Source organism: Phaethon aethereus (genome assembly GCF_964289735.1).
Source record: "Phaethon aethereus genome assembly, chromosome: 12".
NCBI classification, from domain to species: Eukaryota; Metazoa; Chordata; class Aves; order Phaethontiformes; family Phaethontidae; genus Phaethon; species Phaethon aethereus.
The window spans coordinates 19225616-19247676 of NC_138588.1; the positions used below are offsets into that span (position 1 = coordinate 19225616).

Consider the following 22061-nt stretch of genomic DNA (forward strand, 5'->3'; position numbering starts at 1 on the left):
GAAAGGCCTACCTACTTATTTGTCGCTTGAAAGAAACAGTGGGACTAAGGTCATTGTATAGATTTCTGGTTGATAGCTGTCCCGTAGTTGGACTATTCTGCATTCAGGACTGAATCACTAGCAGTCCAGTTTCAGTACCCCATTCTAGCTTGTATATGAAGCTCAAGACTGTATTGCATTTAGTGTTTTTGAATTCTGTTGAACTTTCCAGTTGTGAAGGGCTGGTGTGACGTGACAGACAGTAAAATACGGCACTTGGTCTCTTACAGCTACCCCCAAGTTCTAAGTCATTTCAAGAAGCTCAGAGCGAACTGAACCAGGCAGCAGCAGACCTGAATCAGTCAGCAGGAGAAGTCGTCCATGCTACACGGGGCCAAAGTGGGGAACTGGCTGCAGCCTCTGGAAAATTCAGCGATGATTTTGATGAATTTCTTGATGCTGGTATTGAAATGGCTGGCCAAGCACAAGTAAGTTTCGTTGCTTTTTTTTATCCTGCTAATTGGGACCTCGGGTTATCTTGGGCATAGTATCTTGCAGTGCAGCATCTTGGTTATCTTGTAGCACAGTACAATATGCTAGTGTGAGCCTATCCAAATATGGCAGGTGATATTTTTTATGAAGTTGTTATCTTTAACTGGTTATCCGGAGTGAAGTCAACTCAGCATTTGCATTTTAAGCAGGATACTGGTATTTGTTCCTGTGCCCAGTCAGAAATGACTTCATACTCCTCTGTCTACTTTGGGCTGTTAAGTAATTTGAGCTGTACATCTGGAGGTACAAAGGTGTTCTAAGCCTCTCAAAGCAAAGGCTAGGGTTGCTTCTATTTTGGTAGAACTACCATGAAGCATAATTTATGTGAACACTGTTCAAAATTTAGCACTTTTCTTCGCTAATTTTCAAATGCTTTAAGTAGAAGGGGGAAAAGATGCGTTTAAAATCCTGATTTGATACAGGTCTATGGTGCGTGCTAGTGTGAACCTGCTACAGAGTGGGGCTGGCATTTGAAAAGGGCTGGCTGAAATGCCATGGAACCTAGAGCACAAGCACATGGACTTAGCCTTAGTGCTATAAAATCTGGCAGAGATCCATTCTGATGAACTCAGTAACAACCAGGAATGTTGGCACTTATTACCTATCTTATTCCTAGAGTAGTCTAGGACTAACAAGTGTTAGTCCTACAGCACAACACTTGAACTACTTCCACTTGAAGTTGGAGCTAACTCCTTCATTTTGTCTTACTGGGTTTAGGTGTACTGAACTACACTAATTGGTCATTTGGAGATGATTTAACATAATAAATATCAGCATACAAAAAAGGGTCAGGTACCGGGAGAGCTAGGAGGACTTGCAGAAAAAAGAATCGGCAGACTGTTTTGCCCTAGTTAGGAGGCGGAAGGAACTTGCAAACCTAAGAAATGATTGCTGAAAGAAAACTAGCCAGAAAGTGTGCCAGTCCTTTGCAGTAATTTATGAAGCGTCTCTATGGAGCTCTACATAGAGCTGAGTAGAGCGATCTGACAATGACTGCTGATTATTCTTCATCAAAACTTAATCAGTCAGGTTCCAGATCAATGAAGTGAGTTAGACACCAAATCTTAGCTGATTCTCTGAAACTGAGTAGGAGCTAAGTGCCTGACTATCTTTTTAGCTATGGGCCTCCTTGACTTTTTAGGGTGTTTTGAGGCAATTCAGTGATGGCTAAGGTAGAAATAATACTGCAAATAGCCATTGAAAAGAGAATTCCAGCTGCTGCTGACCCTGCGGCACCTGCTGATTTGCTTATCCTGCTGTCATAGCGGATGGTAACCATCTTAGTTATTAATGGCTGATCTTTCAAAAGAGAGTGCGTTCTGTCTGTGTCTAGTTATTTGGCCTGAACAGAAGCAAGACCAGGTCATTTGAATGCCCAGCAAAAGGGGAGGGGGGACACATGACAGAATGTAAATACATAGTGAAAGCTATTCACATCCACTGAGTAATATGCAGCCTCTTTACATAAAACTCTCAACAGACTGTTAGAAAGAACAGGTTTACTTCTGATCATTGACAGAAGAATCTAGTCACAGCTATTTGCTGTGACAATGCAGTACTTCCCTGTAATTGTATGCGCATGCAGGTTTTCCTTTTCAAGCAAATAAGTAATAGAACATGCAAATCAAAGTGTTTACCAAAGTAGGCTTATACAAACGTATTTTCTTGGGATAGAGGACTTTCTGGAGGGATCTTTCTGTGTGAGTATTCCCAGTTAGATGCTAGGGAGCCTGAGGATGCTAGAATACAGGCAGTGTACACTGAATAATGTGGATCAGTTGTGCCAGGCAGAGACACATGAGAGTCTTGACAACAAAAGCATTGTTCAATGAGTAGTAAAGTTTCTCCGTTGCTCACTTCTGAATACTGCCATTGTTAGAAACCAAGCTATTTGTTATATGGGTTTCTTCTTCTGTTATGTAAGTGAAGCTGGAGGCACCTGTCTGGGTGAACAGAGGCTTTGGTCCATGTCATTCTCCTGAGTATAGTGCCCTGCATGTTAGTGGCCTCAGGTGGATAAACAAACCGGGTTTCCAAACATGGTTTTAGCACATTCTTTATTGCAAACTTTGCACGTAATGTTATGCTGCTGTGGCTTTGCAGACTAAGGAGGACCAGATTCAAGTAATAGGTAACCTCAAGAGCATCTCTATGGCTTCCAGCAAGCTGTTACTAGCTGCCAAGTCTCTGTCTGTTGATCCTGGAGCTCCTAACGCCAAGAACCTCTTAGCAGCAGCAGCAAGGTAAGGATGTGTTGCTTGCTTTAGGTTTTCCTAAGATAGTTGCTTTTTTTTGTGATATTTATGTGTCTATACATCCTTATGCTATTGACAGTTAACTGAGTGGTCGGAACCTGCAGTTCTATTTAAATGAAATAGGTTGGAGGAAAACTGCTTATTTTTAATCAGAATTTTATTTTTATTTTATTTTTTTAAGAGTAGTTCCTTAACTGGCATAACTTGTTCCTCTTGGTGGAAATAAGAACCAGCAGTTGAAGAGTTGGCCTGGTTTTTGAAAGGGACTAGTGTGTTTTACATACTCTTTTTTTACAATCTGTGTTCTGACAACGCAGTAGCTAACAGTAAGCCTCTCAATTCCTAACAAAGAAATGGAATAATGTTCTTCTATAGAATGTGCTTAAAAATCACATCGTGGCTCCCTATCACTAACAGTGTGTATGGATGTATAAGCACGAACACTTGAAAGGGTTAGATGCTATGTTTATTTGCTGGAAGATACCCTTACTTTAAGGATTCTGTCAACCATGCCCTGAATTTAATCTCGTGGACCCTGTTTCTCAATCAAGTTGCTCAGTGTTTATGTGAAAAACATCACAACACTTCAGTGTTTGACTTGATAATTGCCTCTCTTTCACTTTGTCAAATCCTTTTCACAATTTTTTTTTTCTGAATTAACTTTTTATTCAACTGTCTACGTTTGCAAATGGAATGTTCAAATATCAAACTGGAAGAGGTCTGCTGAAGGACAGATAGACATCAGAGCTAGAAATGTCGACGTTAAATCAGATGAACGCCTGAGATCATGTGGATGTAGCTTTTGATATTGTTCTCCAAAATGTTTACACTCACAAAGATTAGCCTAGAGAGGAAGTGAGTAGGTGAAGACTGTTACTTTCTTGGGGGTAATGTAGTTGATATTGTCCTGGACCTTGTAATTGTCCCTTTCTAATAGGAATAACTTTATTTCTAAAAAATAAATCCACTCCTTTAATAAAGGACTTCTTAAGGAAGTTATGCTACTTTACTTAATTTTGCTTAATATCAGAGCATTAACCAGAAACACAAACAGTGAATATATTGTATGTCAGATTCAGCCTATGTTCAAGAGCACCAGAACTGTAAACTTCTGTAGAAACGTAATGCAAAAATACCTTGTTCTCTGTGGATTTAAGCCTAAGGGAGCCAATGCATGTTGACTTGGAGAATATCAATAATTAGTTAAAGAGAAAAAAAAAAACTTGATAACAGGCTATAGAAATATATAGCAGGATTATATATGTGTGTGTGTGTGCGATACAGTATGTCAGATGACACAAGACTTTGCTAGCAAAGGGCATATAATATAACTTTACATTCAAACATTTTTTGACATACTGGCCACTTGTTTCTTTGTCTTTTAAGTCTTCTGGGGTGCTAGTTGAGAAATTATTCAGTTAGTATGAGACCTGGAGAAGTGCTAAAATATCTTTTAGTAACTAAGTTACATCACTGTGCTAGTGTGGTGTTTCTTACCCATGTTTTGCCAGAGGTGCCACCAGGTTGGTGGCTGGGCTCACCTGTGTCCTGCGGTGAGTCTGTTGGAGCTGTCTAGAACAGCTGTGCTGGACATGGGGCAGCCCCTGGCCTCTTCTCACAGAGGCCACCCGTGCAGCCAAAACCTTGCCACAGACACCCACCAACAATTGCTGCCGTGAGATGAAGCTTCTGTTTCTTCTGGTCTGACTTCTCAATTGTTTGCACTGATGGTGTAGATTTTCAGGTGTGGATCGCTACCAAATACTTTAGTGAGAATGTTCTTGCTCCTGTGAAGCTTGTTAAAGAAGAGGTCTCTAGGTGAACTGTTTAACTTACAGGTAATCCCCAAACACTGAAAAGAAAAAATGTAGTTAGAACATCAAAGTTTTAAGTCTTCATGCAGTGTACAGCTAATGAAAGAAAAGTTTTAATAAGAGGAATAGTTTAACTTTAAAATATACCTTTTTTTTCCTTCTACTCTCCCTAGAGCTGTGACCGAGAGTATAAACCAGCTCATCACGCTGTGCACCCAGCAAGCTCCTGGGCAGAAGGAATGTGATAATGCACTCAGAGAACTGGAGGTATTACTACATTTCAAAAGTTTTAATGAGCAAAAATAGGCCCCAAATGTTTGTTTCCTTTATTTTCCTTGTCCGATGAGCTGCTGTCACCACCTTCTCACTTGGGGCAGGGGTTTTAATTGCATATGAGGTAAGCATAGAACCTCTATGAACATCTTGTCGTTTTGGCCAGAATGAAATTTGCTGCCCTGTCCCCATTTCCTCTTTCCTGCCCCTCAAAAGGTACACTTTGGTCCCTATTATTTGTACTTAACTGTGACTTAAGGAAGAATCATGACGAGATGGACATTCCTACTACCAGCAGTGCACTGGAGACAGCTGCGGTATCTTGATTTTTCTGCTTGTAGAATATTGTTATTGACATCCCACATTAAGATAACATTTACCATCTTTTACCCTGTTGCTCCCTGCCATTTCTTAGTGTAGGTTTTGGATGACATGTATCTGCTTTGTCACAGTCAAGCTGATACGACATGTGTGTCAATACAGGTTTTTGCAAGGTATGTGTTGGTTCATGAGTGAAATGTTTGGCTGGCTAAATAGTGGGTAGCAGGTCAGTTGAAAGACCTAATTCAAAGGCTGTGTGCTGATCACAGACACAGCTGCTTACAATAGTGGGAAATAGCATCTTTTTAATTAAATGTTTGCTGTCAGTGTCAGAAGATCAAGGGATGACTGGCCTGTGTAGTGAGCATAAAACACTTTCAGCCTTTTTATTTCTACCCCTTGGTATCAAAAGGGTACAAAGGCCTTTGCAGTGCATCTATGTTATTGTGACCTGTTGTAATATGCAAGTCCACAGTTGTCATCCCAAAATATTGGTAAGGGTTTGCCTATGAGCTGCTCTGTACTTTTGAATTCTTACCTTCTTGAGCTTAGAAGTGTTCTCCCCTTAGTTAAAGGGAGTGGCAGCAAGTCCAAATAATAGAAAGAGAAAACTGGACATTGGTCCATAATGTAATGGCTGACTGAAATCATTGCAGAATGTAGGGGTGGAGCAAGCAGGGGTGACGAAGTGCCATTTCCTAGGACTTCCTGAAAGACTAATGGGGAGACATCTGCAAAACAGCAGGAATGTGAAAGCATCAGAATTCCCAGCTAAAGAGCCACAGAAAACCGAGAGCTTATGGAAGAAACGTAGGGCAGAACAGCCTTAAGAAGCCATTGCAGAGGGTTCTGGCCTGGCTTATATGGACTGCTAGCAGAGCCCAGGAAGGGCAGAAGGAAGATCTGTAGCATATTGAACTTCAGGAAATACTTGCCTGAGAGAAAAGGCTAAATGGCTGAAGGCTAAAGTGAGAAAAGCCTGGCTGTATGAAATTAGATTAATTTCTGAGAAAAGGGAAACTGAAGCAAAACCACACAGTCCTGAAACCAAACTGGAGACTGGCTATCAAAATGACCCGAGGAACCTGTCAAATTTGGGGGAAAGCATTCTTAGTAGTCTTAACTTTCAATTTCTCTTTACAATGATTAAACTCTCACCTCTTCCCTTCGTTTTCCCCAATTTATTGCCTACTACTCCTGGTGTCACCAAGGCTTCTTAAAAGTACTAAGTAGTATTGTTTCTGTAGAAAGAGTGTGTCTCAGCTTGGGTTTGATAGACTGTCAGCATGCTCTGTAGTCTTCCCTGGAGACTCTGGGAAAACTGTGTTTAGAGAGGACCTTACTGTATGACCTTCAATGAGATAGCTGAATGTGCCCAGGACTTCAGCTGAAAGCTATTAACAAAGGTGTTATAGTAATAGCAAATGTATGTCAGTGGGAAGTTATACTGCCTTGTCTTTTGCTGTTTTGTTGCCGTACATTCCAAGGGCTTCTGTCTCTGTGGTAGTACAAGTACTGCAGGAACATTGTTTGCTTTACAAGTTGTTATTTAAAGATGGAGCACAACAATGAAGAGTTGCTGCAATATCTGTGAGAACTGAGGAAGAGACGAGAGCCAGCTGGAACCTGTTTTCTAGATATGAGTTCTTCCTCACATCACTTTGTTCACAGTTTAACTTAAGGCCTTACAGCAATTGGTTAGACTATAGCTTTTAAAAAGCAATAGATGAGCTGTTAAAAATATTGTATCTTAATGTTAGAAGTTCAGTTATGAGAAAAGTCTAAGGGTTTAAATTCATGTCTAAATTTCCTTTCAGTTTGAAGGCAAACATCAGATACAGATGTTAGTATCTTTCTATACGTAGTGATTTCACTTCCATTTGAAAGATTAAAAGTCTTTTCTACCTGATATTTGGCAGAAAATAGTGTTCCTCCAAACTTGGAAAAAGGCATATTGCAGATTTTTTTACGTAAAAAAGCATTAGTCTGCTGCATTTTACAGCTTTTTACAAGTTTTGTTATCTAAATGCATTGATTCTTCTCAATGAATATGTGACTGACTTCCATGTTGCTATTTACAGGAATCAGAATCACCTCAGAAAAAGAAATGAAACCCAGCTAGAATATGTAGCTTTCTGGCAGAGGGAGCTGCGCTGGTGGAATCTCTTGACAGTAGTAAGAGGCAGGCAGGTGGTTGACTCGCACTTAGTTTGGTAGCCCTTTGCGTGTCTAGACAGTACGCAACAAATGGTAGCTGGTTTTCGTATCGCTCTTGTAATTCCATTTTTGAAATTTAAAATAGTACTGAAAACATGTATTGGAGTGACAACTGACAGAAAACCAGATTGCCTCACGTCAGCTGAGGATCATTAACCAATCATAAATCACTCATCACAAAGACAAGGTAAACCGCATTAGCCTATACTTCGAACAGATTTGTATTGCACAAATGTGTCATTACCACAGTTCAGTTAATGTAGGGTAGCATTTAATGAGTAACACACTTATCTGTATGTGAGCTCTCGATGAGTGTGTAGTTTTGTTTGCTTGCTGGAGACAAGGTTGTAAGATTACACTGATATAAGCAGGATAGTTGTGATGGTCTGTGTTCTTCTCAGCTCACTATTTCAGGCTCTGTCAATAATCAGAGTATCTTTCATTATTTCAGACAGTTAAGGGAATGCTGGATAACCCCAACGAACCTGTGAGCGACCTCTCATATTTTGATTGTATTGAGGGCGTAATGGAAAACTCAAAGGTAACTTTTTCTTCCCACTGTGGCAATTGTAAAGTGCATTTTGATTATTGGAAACTTACACGTGCATATTAAACATGCTAGAAATGCAGCACAGTGCTTATAGCTAAAATGTATGCTGCATTCCTCAATAAAACTCAGCCTGAGATAGGTCTCTTACAGCTAATTTCAGGTTTTGGTTACTTATAAGGCATATTGCCTTGGTAATAAATTTTTAATTAAGTGACTGGTATGCAGTGCTGTTAAAGTCTTGTCCTCCCTTCCTGTCCTGTGTATTAGACAGCATGTCTTTCGTGATATATTTTGACTGCAGCTATGTTAGAATAGCCCAAACTGTAAATGGGAGGCTTGCCAGTGAAATATTGTTGTATTGTTCTGTGCAAAACAGCTTAGAGAAACGTCTGAGCAGTCCATACGTTCTGGCACATCAGAAAATCTGTGTAAAATCTCCTAAGTTATTTTTAAACATAGTATGCTATACATCTATCTTTGAAGCTTTGCTTTTGGTGTCCTTATTTGATGCATTGGCATTGTCTCAGATCCTTCCTTCACTAAAAGAAAAAGTGCTTAATGGATGTGCGTGTCATCTTGCATCTAATGCTCTACTGCAGTCAGATCTTATTTTGGATTTTAAAAGAAAATAAACTGAATTCAGTGGAAGGCACCGTGGGAATGTGTATTCTGACATTCAGATGGTTCCAGCAGACTAGATGCAATTTCATTTCCACTGAGTTTCAGTGAATTTGGGGGTGAAGAAGACCCCAGATGTGTCAACAGTAGCTGCGGGATTGGTTGTCATGTTCCGCAAGGCATGAAATGTACCTAGAGCCAAGCTAGCTGTGATGAGTAGTGGATGACAGCAAAAATAATGAGGGTTAATTCTGTATCCTCTTAGTCATTTGTGCTGTAATAGTGTTTATGTTCGGCACTGTCAACCCAGTGTTGATCTGCGTGCCTTATCCCTTATGCCACGCACAGAGGAACGTGTCCAATTCCGCAAAGTCGTTAACTAGCTAAAGTTTCAGGAAGCCAAGTCAAAGAGGTTTGTGGGCCAGAACTGGCTCAAGGCCAGGAATCACTTGCCTTTGCTTTGAGTGGTAGGGAAGCATATTGGGAAAGTAACTCTGTTTTTTAATTTTTGAGGTTCTTGGAGAATCAATGGCAGGCATTTCCCAGAATGCAAAAACTGGGGATCTTTTAGTCTTTGGAGAATGCGTTGGAGTTGCATCCAAGGCTCTTTGTGGCCTCACAGAGGCAGCGGCTCAGGTAAGCTACTGAACTCTGTAAAGCAAGTATATGTTTTGATTTTTTTAGAAAGCTCATGTTGTGGGTGTGTAAATCTGAGATTCTCTTCCTTGTGGCCAAACAAATGATGGCCTTGTCCAACATGGTATGCTCTGTGAAGATCCACAGAAATTGCGCATGCACTGCTGTACATTGCAGAAGCAGCAGAGTGCAATAATATGCGTATTTTATAAGGAAGGGAAATGACATCAAGAAGGAGACTTTCCTGAGGATAAAGCAAATGTCAAAGCTGCAGCATATGGAATTCATGTTTGCACCTCAAGCTCTGAACTATTACCTCATAAAGAGGTGCACAAAAAGCAGCCACAGTTAAAATGAATGAATCAAGTTTGGTTTAGTTTGTAAAAATTCATAAGGAGCACTACTAATTTCAAACATTTTAAATAATAAACAACCTCTTTCAGCTGTTCAAATACTTTTGGAATAACCAAAATTATTAAGCTACTAGAACAAATTAGAGTCTGGAACTGGTCACTGTGGTTTGGCTGATCTGATAACTGTGTGACTTTGATCCAGCCTCATCAGTGAAGGATTTGGCTGTGGGGGATCACACTCTGCAGCTGGAAACCGCTTCTTGATTTTCCCCAAATATGGAATGGCTCAGTATGGACTTAATCTCCTCCACATCTAACCCTGCGTTGCCTTACTGGCATATCAAGGTGACAAAGAATTGTATCTGTAATGGAAAGTCATCAAGAAATCTTCAAATACAGTTTTGACAGCTCAGACAATTTCTCCTTGTTGAGAGGCATGAAACTTTTATTTAATTGAGAAAGAAAGTATGTTTGGTCATCACACATCTTGAGCTGCAGTAAGACCAGCAACTGCAGACTTGATGGATCCTACACTCAGCAGTAGTGCATTTGCTGCACATTGGTTTTCTACTAAGGCTTGACAAAAACCCTCACCACCTCCAACTGTGGCTAATGCGGTAAATAATTTGCTGGTGCTTGTGACCATTAAAGCTGTTCCCATCGGCTATGCAAGTGAAAAATAATGTTTCCAGGGATACCAGCTGCTTAAACAGTGGCGGGGCTTTTTTTTTGACTAAATAAATTTCACACGTGTAAGGGTAAGTTCTCTTGGTTTCAGAGGATTCTGGAGATTTATTACTTTTTAAAAAATTTTAATAGTACTTCACGGTGCAATAGTACTGTTATTACTAATAGTACTATTACTACTTCACAGTAATAGTAATTTTGGATAATCTCTGAACGCCATGTGCTATGACATATGGCAAGCTTATCAAAGAATGAAGATGGATTTAATATTGTTTCTTAGGATTTTCTTCTTCCTTTTTCCATTTCTAGGCTGCTTACCTGGTTGGCATCTCAGATCCAAACAGCCAGGCTGGTCAGCAAGGTCTCGTTGACCCAATTCAATTTGCCAGAGCCAATCAAGCAATCCAGATGGCTTGCCAGAATTTGGTAGATCCAGCAAGCAGCCCATCACAGGTGATTCCAGAGGATTGCAGTGAGACCATTGTTGTTAGGATGCATGACTTTGCCTTATTTGTGACCAAGCAAAGGGGTTTTGTTTGAAACTGTTGCATGGCTTTGAACTGCAACTTTGAAGAGCTAGAGTATAGTTAACTGTCATGCTCCTTTGACAATCTGCTTGTTTCGTGCCATCTATTTTTACAGGTATTATCAGCTGCCACAATTGTGGCCAAACACACTTCTGCTTTGTGCAATGCGTGCCGCATTGCTTCATCAAAGACAGCAAATCCTGTTGCCAAGAGACACTTTGTGCAGTCTGCCAAGGAAGTTGCAAACAGCACTGCCAACTTGGTTAAAACTATCAAGGTACAAATGCTGCTTAATTGTGCTTCCTTCTTCCTTTGTGTTGCTATTTCTTTTCTCTCTCTTTCTTTTTTTGTTTTTTTGGGGTTTTTTTGTTGAGACAGAATCAGAACGGTTAAAAATATCTTTTTACCTTCTGTGATATGTATGGTTTAAGTAATCATTATGTGGTATGACTGTGCCGTCGTCAAGATGGAAAACCTTGGGCAATATTCGTGTTAGGAGAGGTAGCTGCCCCATCCAGTATGAGACACCTCTGTGTCGATGTATTTAACGAGCTTGCACTGTGAGAATAATTTGCCAACAACTGAATGTGAAGGCTTTTAATAGTGTTACATTGCTCAGTATCCAGAGGTTTGTGGAGGTATTTCTGACAGCTTTACCATATTTGTAAGAGAAAAATAAAGAAATAAATAATACTGGGAACCAAACAGAAGCAGTTTATGTTGCTGCTGTTTTATAGTCTTCTGTTAATAGTCATCTTTTATTTTCCAGATACCTGCCTGCAATTTGGCAGGAGGTAGCTTTTCCTCATGCAAGCAGAAAATAATACTCGTTAAGCCACAGAGGACTCACAATTATAAACCCTTCAGGAAGCCATTACCTGGTCTGCTAGTGGAAGTCTTTTAAAATAATTATGCTCTTAGGCCTGGAAGGTTCTATTATGTTACACAGAAGGTCCTTCATATTGAAATCTTTCCTATGAGATTATGAAAGAGATCAATTGACTCGTGAAAAATGAGAGCAATATATTATTGGTTTGCTTAAAAAAAATCAGTCTATAGAAAAGAACCACTTTGTTAGCACTTCCACCCTTTGAAGCATGTGGTGTTCAGACACGATTTATGACAGTCACCAGAAAGCAATGATAGAAAACCTTTATTCAGTCTTGTGAAGCAAAGCAGCAGTCGTAGGTTTAGGGTCAATAACCAGCTAAGTAAAAAAATAGACATTTAAAGGATCACACTCTTTGCATCAGCCTTGTTTGTGCAGGATCTTTTACATGTCATGAGCACACAACGGTTTAAAACTACAAAGAATTAAATCACCTTCTGTCAAGTTTGCAGAGAAACCCATCCAGAGGGAACTCAATCATGATTTCATTTCCAGGCCCTGGATGGTGATTTCTCTGAAGAGAACCGCAACAGGTGCAGAATTGCTACAGCGCCTTTGATAGAGGCTGTAGAAAATCTGACGGCATTTGCTTCAAATCCTGAGTTTGTCAGCATACCAGCACAGATCAGCGCCGAGGTAAGGCAGGATGTTGCGCTTCCACCCTGAAAAAGTTGAAAATGTTAAATTAATCATGTGTCAGGAGAGAGGAGGTGACTGTAAAGAGGGGACTCTGAAATGCCTCTCTGTGTTCTTGAGTGTTCCTGGGGCATTCTGCTGTCTTTTGCTTAACCTCTGACGTTGAATTTTGCACCGGTAGGATAAAACCAGTTAGGGTACGATAAGCGCTGCCAGTCTTCTGTTAGTGAAGTGATGCAGTACAGGCGACTCACATGTCTTGCTAGCTGGATCCTTCCATGTGATAAAGTAATAAATATCCCTTCTTCCCCTCAAGAGCAGCTTTAACAAATGGAACCTAAGTAGTTCAGAAAAGGATTGAAGGGACATCACTGGGGTTTTTCCCTTCCAAAAATGATGCAGTCACGATTCTTCTGGGAAGAATAACTTTCTCTGGGCCTTCTGTATTTTGTTCTAAGCCATCCTCAACCTTCCTCAAAAACTGTCCAAAACCATCCTCAAGCCCTGTAACTACAACGAAATAGTATTTAAAGTAACTAATAAAAGGGGCGGGGGACATAGAATAAATCCTTCAAGCCTCATAAAAGCTTCGAAGTAGAGGTCATGTATCATTACTGGCTCTCCAACTGCTCCTTCCTGCTTTGGGCAGCCTCCATTCCAGCTAGCAATATCAGATGATGCAGTAACTGCTGCAGTCTTAAAGTTGTGGGGTTGTAACTGAAATCTAAGCTTGTTCTCCAGGCCTGTGGTACCTGGCTTTACCAAATTACTGTCAATATAGGCAGGGAGATGATGACCCAATTAGAGTGTCATAGTCCAACTAATGCCTGGGAAGAGAGCATGCTTGGTTGAATCTTGCACGTTTTGTGACAAAGTTTCTTTTCAACAATATCTCCGTAGTCTACAATTAGACAAGTGTCATTGTTTTCTCCTGTTTCTCAGCTGGATGGTGGCTTTTGAAACTTGAAAGTGTTTCTTAAGAATATTACAGAGAAAACAGTTGGACTGCAGTATTTTAGTACTGTTTCGGTGTTGACTATCCGTGAATATAATAGCGTGACGTGAGAGATGATAATGGCATTTTATTGCTGTTCCTTAAACAGATTTTTAGGAGCAGAAAGTATGGACGAGCTCAAATAATTATCTAAATGAACTTTGTGTTCTTGTACCTTTCTGACCACAGGGATCGCAAGCACAGGAACCGATTCTAGTTTCTGCTAAAATGATGTTGGAGAGCTCATCTTTATTGATCAAAACCGCTCGTTCTCTGGCTATCAATCCAAAAGACCCTCCTACGTGGTCTGTACTAGCTGGGCATTCCCACACTGTCTCAGATTCTATCAAGAGTCTTATCACCTCTATCAGGTATTATGTCTTTTATAGTAACTTCTTTGTATCCACATTTAAGCTGTAATAATTGGGCGGCCGTTCATAAAGAATAATACCATATAGCCATTCACACTGTGGTATTTTTCACTAACGGAAATTATTTATTCTGTGAGGCACAGTATCTCCCCAGTAACGCTACGTGTTTTACTGATGACTACAGCACTCTGCAGCATAGGGTTGTTCTTTGTATTCTGTTCTCCTTCCCTGGCTCCACCTCCAATTCAGTTTAAGGTAAATAGAGAATGCTGTAGCATAAAAAAAATGTAGCTAATATTACCTCCATCCAGGTCACACACCAACATGCCGTACATGGAAAACGGCTTGCTTTTCTTTTTTTTTAAGGTGAGTCAGAGATTGTATAATTACCTTTGCTGTCTATTCTTTACCATAGCATTCTCAGTTTAGTTGCAGGAACGCCATAGCAAGAAGTGAATATTCTTTCCTTTTTGGACTAAACCTGTCTATCGCTTCCTTATTGAAAATTTTCAAGTGTAGTTCTATACCTAACCTCTTAATATTGATTAAATCAAAATCGTATGAAAACAGTGAACTAAGGAGTCTTTACGGTTTTTTTGATCTCTGATAACGATTGTACCAAAATAGCAAACTGCATGCTAGGACAAAGTACTTAGAAACTAACCTTTGTTAAAAGATACCTTGGACTGAAGGTAACACCCTATACAGAACAAATTGTTTTCTGAGACAGTCGATCAGAAACTGTGAATATTTTTTCCTGGTGTCCTCTGCATTTTCATGTTGACCTTCATTATTGGGCCAGTCTGGCCATCCCAAGGAGGTGGAATTTGCACTGTTCTGAGGCAAAAAAAATTCTTCTGTCTAATCAGGAAGAGAGGAGCGGTATGCGTGCGTCTGTATTAAAATGTGCAGAGTACACTGTACATACGTCAGAATTTTGTAGGTAAAACAAAGCTAACTTTTGTCCTTGTTGCTGTCCTCCCACGTGCTTTATGTATTGTCAGGTAATGAAGCACGCTTGTGTGAATTCATGAAAGAGCCTGCCTCCTTCCCACCACGCTCAGCATACTGTCTCTGTCTTTCAGGGACAAGGCCCCAGGCCAGCGAGAATGTGATTTCTCCATTGATGGGATCAACAGATGCATCAGAGACATTGAGCAGGCCTCCCTTGCAGCCGTCAGTCAGAGTCTGGCTACCAGGGATGACATCTCACTTGAGGTAAGGCAGATAGCTCAGGAGCAAACAGAGTAATGTCAAGGAGCGTCACTTACCCTGCTGCTTTTCTTTCCATTTGAAGATTTGGAGCTGAGCACTCAGCACAATCTACCCGTGAGGGGAGAAGTATTCTTACTGTAATCTTTCTAGGCAAAATCACATGCCAGCCAAAGTGTATCACATCTGGAAAGATACCAGAGTCGCCAGGCAAAAGTGGGGGTGAAAGCAGTTATTTTTAACCACCATCCACATATTACTGTGACTTCCTGTGCTGACGGGACCGACTGGTAGTGTTTCCGTGGTGCCTTGCCATGTGGAAGTTGGAATGTTTCTGAAACTAATCTGTTACTAGAAGTCCGGTGATGTAAATGTCTGCGTCTTTTTTCTTAATGCCCATTTTGTCATTAAATTAAGTGAAATCTGAAGTTGATACATTTTCAAAGCTTTCTTCCGTCCCCCCTTCCCCGCCCCGTGATAACGCAGACCAATCCTGTGGTACTTCAGCCTTTATCTAATTGAGGAAGGGTGGTCATGCTAGACCGCCTACTAAAAGTCGACAACTCACGATCAGATTCTCAGCTTGGTATTTAGTGTCGTCTTGTACTATTCCTTCCTGAAATTACATGTCTATTTGTGCATTCCAGCGGTTTCTTTGGGCTGGAACAGTGCATACTGAAAACATCTCAGACTAAATGAAGCTATACAAAAGAAGTTGCTACAGGAAATATGTCATAGATAAAAGGATTTTCTATTTAAATAACGAAGTCATCTTGGACACCATACGGAACTGAAGTAAACATTACTGAAAATGGCAGTTATTTATAAAGCAGTACAGGAATGTAACAAAGTGCAAAAGAAGTATTTATTTTCTCTTGCCTTTCATGAGTGAGCTAAATCCCGGCAGCTGGCAAGACATAAAGCGGCTATGAATTCAAAGCCAGTATTTATGTCTCAACAAGCCCGGTAATATGCTTTTCTTATGCTCCTGTCCCATAGATGGTATTCAGGAGGTCAGTCCACAAGTCCGCATCTGCGTCCCTCAGAGATGTCATATTTTTCCTTTGTCTTTTCTTATAGGAGATTTTGTCCTGCTAGCTTCAAAGTCTACAGCAGAGCTTTTTGCTCTTATGCTGTACAGTCTGCTTTGAAGAACGCTTCTTGATATTTAAATCAGAGCTCCTGCTGGTTTCTCTGGTCGGTGCAGTGATACTAACTCTTTGGCAGGGCAAGAATACTCAGGGGGGAGCGTGTCACGTGGCAATGAGAAAGGACACCGACTCCTGAGTTTGCAGCTGTAGGCTGAAGTGGGAGGGAGCTATGTTCCCCCCTCTCTCCCCAGGCTTGCCATATATATCTAAAGAGAAGCAGGCCTATCTCAGGGTTCTTCTTGCTGAAACAGGGTAAAGGAGAAGAAATTCTAGTTAAAGATGCCCCTGCTGATGGCAGGGTTTTGGACTAGATGACCTTTAGAGACCCCTTCAAAACTAAACTATTCTATGAAACGAGCAAGAATTCTGTGATTCTATGCAAAGAAAGCCGACAGCGTGGATTTCTGCATCCTGCTATAGCGATTCGCTGGAACACGGTTCCGAGTACGTTGGTTGGTCTGAGGGTGATAGTTACAGTACGGTAAAACTCAATAAAAGAACAGCTGCGATAGTAATTGACAATTTCTCTTTACATTAGGCTCTGCAGGAGCAGCTGACATCGGTTGTCCAGGAAATTGGGCACCTCATTGATCCCATAGCTACTGCAGCTCGGGGAGAGGCCGCTCAGCTTGGGCACAAGGTACTGTCCTACCATTACGAAGGTAATGTACCATCAGTAATTACCATTACCATTGAAATCTCGGGCAGCTGGACGTTAGGAGAGACCATCATTTAGTAGCTTTTTCACTTCCTACAAAAGAGGAGAAAAAAGCATGTGGAAGGAGGAAAGATCTGGGATTTCCAAATACTTGGAGCTGACACCAAATAAACCTGTTTATGTTTGGGCCATTGGAAAGATATTTTCATTGAGGTTTTTGGTGAGGGGCAGGTTCGCGGAGAAAGGACAAACGAAGAAAGGGGAGGGAAAAGCAAAGACAGAAAGGTGGAGCGCAATATTGTATGTCTCCCTACCTCTGGCTGCTGCGGCCAGCAGCTGTCACACGTGTCGGTTCTTCTGTCTCTTGTGCTGTGTTAAGGGTGACCACAGGACCTGGACCCCATCTCACTCCAGGCTCCTTCAGCAGGTCACGGAGTCATAGTTGAACATGCAGCAGAATTTGGCCAATTGGCGAAGGCTGGCAAAGGTTTTTCAGATCCTGTCCTGGTCCGAGGTTCTTGCATAAAGCACGCTACTCCGTTTCCTGGCCAGACGAAACGAGAAGTGTGGGATATGCACAGATATTACCTCTGGCCTATGAAGGCCCATCACCTGAAGCGGCTTCTGTAGTCTGAGGAGAGGGAGATTTAGACTCTGGTTTCTGAGGAGTGGGATGTGCCCGCTTTCCGCCTTTGGAGCGTCTCCATTGATTAGAGAAGGAGCGTTAGCTTTATTAGGAAAAAACAGTAGTGATATGGAACTACCCTCAGTTCTGGTCCCTGCTGCAAATTTTTAGGGGTTGGAGGGGTGGGGGTGGGGAGAAAGGCTTGTAACGGTCTTGCATTCTATTGTAAGTGTTGTGTAAGCATGTCCCTCCGTTATGTGGAGTGTAAGAACTTGTGCTTATTAGATCTCTGTCAAAAAATGAAACGTTACAACGCGCGGACCAGAAGCGTGCGTTACTTACTGTGGTTATTACAAGATTTTAGCAGTTTCTCAGATAGTAATTCCTCACGCTACAATCTATTCTGAAGAGAAAAATAAATACAAGTTTTCTGTGTCAGTGCATTTAAAGCCAGGAAGGAATCACTTTGTTAGTGTGAGAGCTCTGCCAGAGTGGTACCCAAGTAACTCTGTTTAGCTTTGGATAACCATCAAATGTTTCATAAAGTCTCAACTATTTGCAGTTTTGATTCTCAGTCTAGCTAGCCCTTTGAGGCACGCAACAACTCAGGATTGCAAAGATACAGGTCTCCTTTTCCGCAGCAAGCAACACTGCAGGGCTGGGCCACGTGCCTGGCTTGGGGAAGCGTTCACGCACCAGCAGCAATGAACCGTGTCTGGAAGTAACGTTAGCATTTGTGCTCGCTCCGGTGTCTTGGACAGCAGAGAACCGTCCAGGTCTGCACTGGAATCCAATGAAGAGGGTTTGAGAGGTTAGGGAGCAAAGGTAGCAAACACAAGCAGCCCCCGAGTTGAACAGAGCGGTCCACGTAGAGCACGGTCCCATTTGTTGTTTGTCATTCGCAACGAAGGTTGACAAGTTCCTCCCTTGCACGGAAGAGACAGCTGTCACGGATGCTTCTAAGTAGCATGCGGCTCCTGTGGCAGTTTTGAAAATGGTTTCATCTGACGTCAAGTGACCATGTGCGTTTGGGGAGGAGACACGTGGCTTGATGAAGGAAGTTGAAGGGGAGGGGACACAGAATCACACGGGCACATAACACAAACTAAACACCGTACAGTGGAGAAGCACTAGGACAGCAGGCTGCTTGAGCTAACCTGCGGCCTGACAGTAATCGGGGAATGTTGTTCCTCTCAGTTACAGGAGTGAAACGGGGTTAATGGCTTTCTGTGGTTGTTCTGGCTTTCGTAGGTAACACAGCTGGCAAGTTACTTTGAACCCTTGGTTTTAGCCGCAGTGGGCGTGGCATCCAAAACACTCAATCATCAGCAACAGATGACGGTGTTGGACCAGAGCAAGACACTAGCAGAATCTGCCTTACAGATGTTATACGCCGCCAAAGAAGGGGGAGGAAACCCCAAGGTACGGTTGCCGTGTGTAACGAAGAGAAAAATGGAGAGGGGTGAGGGCAGAGGGCAGGTGGGCAAGTGGAGAAAAAAGAGGGTAGAAAAAACAGCATCAACCTGCTGCACGGCAGAGCGAAAATGCTACCCACGCTTCACAGGACCTCGCTCATGGGGGGAGCGTAATGATGGGTCAAAGACAGGATTCCAGTCTACGTCACAGCGCTTGCGCAAGGGACGCGAAATCAGGGGCTGCGGACAAAGACCCGTGCACTGCTACAGCAACCACCCGATGAAAAGAGAGGGCGTGTCTCCGAGGCGCGGCCACGGACGGCGACCTGCACGCCCTGGTGGTCGAGGCCGCCGCGCCGCTTGTAAGAAAGGCGACGGCAGCCGCTTCCGCCCCGCAGCCGCAGGGGCACATGTCCCAGCCCGCGGGGGCCCGCCCGAGATGGGGTAGAAGACAGGCGGGCACCACCGCCTCCCAGCAACCGCCCCGCCCCTCGGGGCGTGACCCGGCTGGCCCCGCCCCGAGGGCGGAGAAGCGCTGCCCCGTGCCAACCGCGACCGCAGCCAGCCGCACCGGCCCTGCGCCGCCGGCCCGGCCCCTCTGAGGCCGCCGCCGTCCTCAGCGCCCGCGCCCCGCCCCTCACGCGCCGTCCGCCTGGAGAGGGGCTGGCGCGTGTGGCTTCTAGGGGGGTGGCCGGAGGCGAACACCGCTTGCACCGCTGACGTCACGACGTCCGGCTGCCTCCCGCGCGCACCACATACAGTGCAGGCGAAGCGACGGTCCCCTGCCCCACGTACAGGCGCGCGACGCCTCCTCTGAACGAAGGGGCGCGACACACGCCTGAGAAAAGGAGCCGCGCGAGCCTTGTACATACGCGCTTCTATATACGCTACGGAACAAAAGGGCGGGCCGCGCGCCACTGATCCTCTGGCGACCTTCGCGCAGCTCTTACACACAGAAGGGGTCGCGCGCGGCTCTTTCTCTCTGGCGCGCTTCGCGCGCCCTTTTCTGCAGGCGCGGCTCGCGGCTCTTTCTGGCGCGCTTCGCGCGCCCTGTTCTGCTGCCGCCGCGCGCCGCAGTTTTGGTCCTGCCGCGCCCTTCTGCACGGGCGGTGTCTCGCTCTGCCGCGCGCTCCCTCTGCGGCGGCTGTTCGCTGTCGCACTCTCGCGCTCTCTCGCGCCCTCTTGCTGTCTCGATCCCAGTGATGCGGCGCGCGCCGAGCGTGAGGCGCGCGGCGCTTTGCCGCTTGGGCGATTCGCGCGCTTTTCCCTGAAGGGCGCTCGTGCCCCCGATGTTTTTCCCCTCTTTTTTTTTTTTTACTTGTATTTTTGATGGACTTTTCTTGCTTCTTTTTTTTTCCCCTCCTTTTGAGTTTTTGAGTGAAGATCCAGGCATTTTTTGGAAGTTCCTTCTTATTGACATTAGCGGGTTTGGGGGGGTTGGTATTTGGTTATACTCTTTGTTTTAACAACGAGATGTTTTTAACAATTCTTTTGGAGTGTTGGCTTTTTTACAGTCTTTTCTACTGTTTTCGTATGATTGTGATTTTAAAAATTTTTTTTACTTTATAGGGTAGGCGTTTTCTTTAGTTATTTGTACGTCTGCACGTGTCTCTTCTGAACGCTTTGCTGTGACGCAGATATAGACTGGTTTTACTGTTTCGTTTTAAGCCCTCCTTTATCTTTTTTGCTGCTGTCCCCTACGACTCATGTTCTTTACTGTTTCCTGGAAAAGGTCTTATTGCTTTTCTGAGGAATTCCTGTTGAGCGCTGCTTTTTCTTCTCTATTCAAGTTTTGTTGTGTCGATATTGCTGTTTTCGGAGCTGTTGTTTTATCAGGCTCGTTAGGTATGCTTTTGGTTTGCAGGTTGAGGCATCTGTTCTCTCATCGCCTATGGTTTCTCGTTTTCTCCTTTCCAGGCATCCCATACTCACGATGCAATCACTGAGGCCGCCCAGCTGATGAAGGAGGCTGTGGATGATATCATGGTTACCTTAAATGAAGCTGCAAGTGAAGTAGGCATGGTTGGAGGTATGGTAGACTCGATAGCAGAGGCAATGAGCAAGGTGAGCATAGAAATCAAGACCCCTCCCTTTTTGTTTTGCGCTTGAAAGCGGGTCAGGATTGCAGGGGCTTGCAAGAGCTGCTGCTGGTTTGCTTCGGCGACGGTCGGTAACCGGCACGCGACGACAGGAAACCTAAAACGTTTTTTGTTTTGCAAATTGTAAAATCGAACTTACGTGGGCCGTGATGCTTGTGTGAACGACCTACGCGATACCTGCCGATAGAATTACTACAAAACGTTTTTATTGGGTAATATGCTGGTATTTCATTGCAGTCTTAGGTCAACCCGTCTTTTTGCTTGCTTTAGTTACTTGTCTTTCATCCTAAACAATCATCAGGCCAACGCTGAAGCAAACTACAAGAAATCAAAGCCTGAAGTGCTTTGTATAGTTGCAAAATGTAAATGAGTTCAAATAATAGGCTTTTCGTATCTCCAGTTAATGGTGTGCAGCATCGAAACCTTTACCACATAAAGGAATCTTACGTTATCTTCTCATGGGAACGCTTCGTTTCCTAACTCTTGCACGTTCCTTTTTACGTCAGCCGAGAACTAGGGGTGGTTTGACCTTGCCTGAAAAGTTGACCATGTGCTCGAAAACTCTGCGCTCTAAATTCTTTGTGTCTTCCGTGCTTTTAACGTGGCCTAACATCTTTCCTGAGCTTCTCCGTACCTCCTGCCGCACTGTCTTCCCTTGCATGTTTTGTGAGAGAGGAGATGATAAAAATGAATATATAACACGATTTCGTTATGCCGCGTAAAGTATGCTGTCGGTTATGAACTTCTTATTTTTGCCGTATCTTTCCCTCTTTCTTGCAGCTGGACGAAGGTACGCCTCCAGATCCCAAGGGAACATTTGTTGATTATCAGACCACTGTGGTGAAATATTCTAAAGCCATTGCTGTAACAGCACAGGAAATGGTAAGATACTTTGTTATAGCTGAGTACAAACTCTTCTGCCTACATAAGGACTGTGGAACGTTTCACCCGGTGTCATGGAATTCATTATAATGCCGGTTTTTTATAACCTTATCTCTTCGGGGGTAATGGATCTACGGAAACATTGATTTTGTCGATTTAACCATTGGATTTTAGCGGCCTGATCGTAGGGGTGGCCCTCTACGGGAGGAGAGTGCTGGATTGTGTTGTTGCTCTTCTGTGCCACCATTCTTTATTTGGCTCGTTTTCTATGAGAAAGAAAAGGAAAACATTTCACCTACGTGTTGCTTCATCAGCCTGTTTAGTTGTCCCTAATGTTCGTTGATGAC

General features: G+C 43.1%; 1 protein-coding gene across 1 annotated transcript in view; it reads left to right on the top strand.

Moving 5' to 3' along the window:
• TLN2 (talin 2) overlaps positions 1-22061 on the top strand; it is a gene marked incomplete at its 5' end in the record, with an annotated part of 110433 nt that overhangs the window by 47019 nt on the left and 41353 nt on the right. Inside the window, 14 exons of the mRNA XM_082004923.1 lie at positions 270-467; positions 2635-2774; positions 4774-4867; positions 7863-7952; positions 9093-9215; positions 10565-10708; positions 10898-11059; positions 12167-12307; positions 13491-13672; positions 14758-14890; positions 16574-16675; positions 18570-18740; positions 20651-20797; positions 21613-21714. Coding sequence (XP_081861049.1) covers positions 270-467; positions 2635-2774; positions 4774-4867; positions 7863-7952; positions 9093-9215; positions 10565-10708; positions 10898-11059; positions 12167-12307; positions 13491-13672; positions 14758-14890; positions 16574-16675; positions 18570-18740; positions 20651-20797; positions 21613-21714 — 1929 coding nt within the window. The remainder of the gene's footprint in view (positions 1-269; positions 468-2634; positions 2775-4773; positions 4868-7862; positions 7953-9092; positions 9216-10564; positions 10709-10897; positions 11060-12166; positions 12308-13490; positions 13673-14757; positions 14891-16573; positions 16676-18569; positions 18741-20650; positions 20798-21612; positions 21715-22061) is intronic.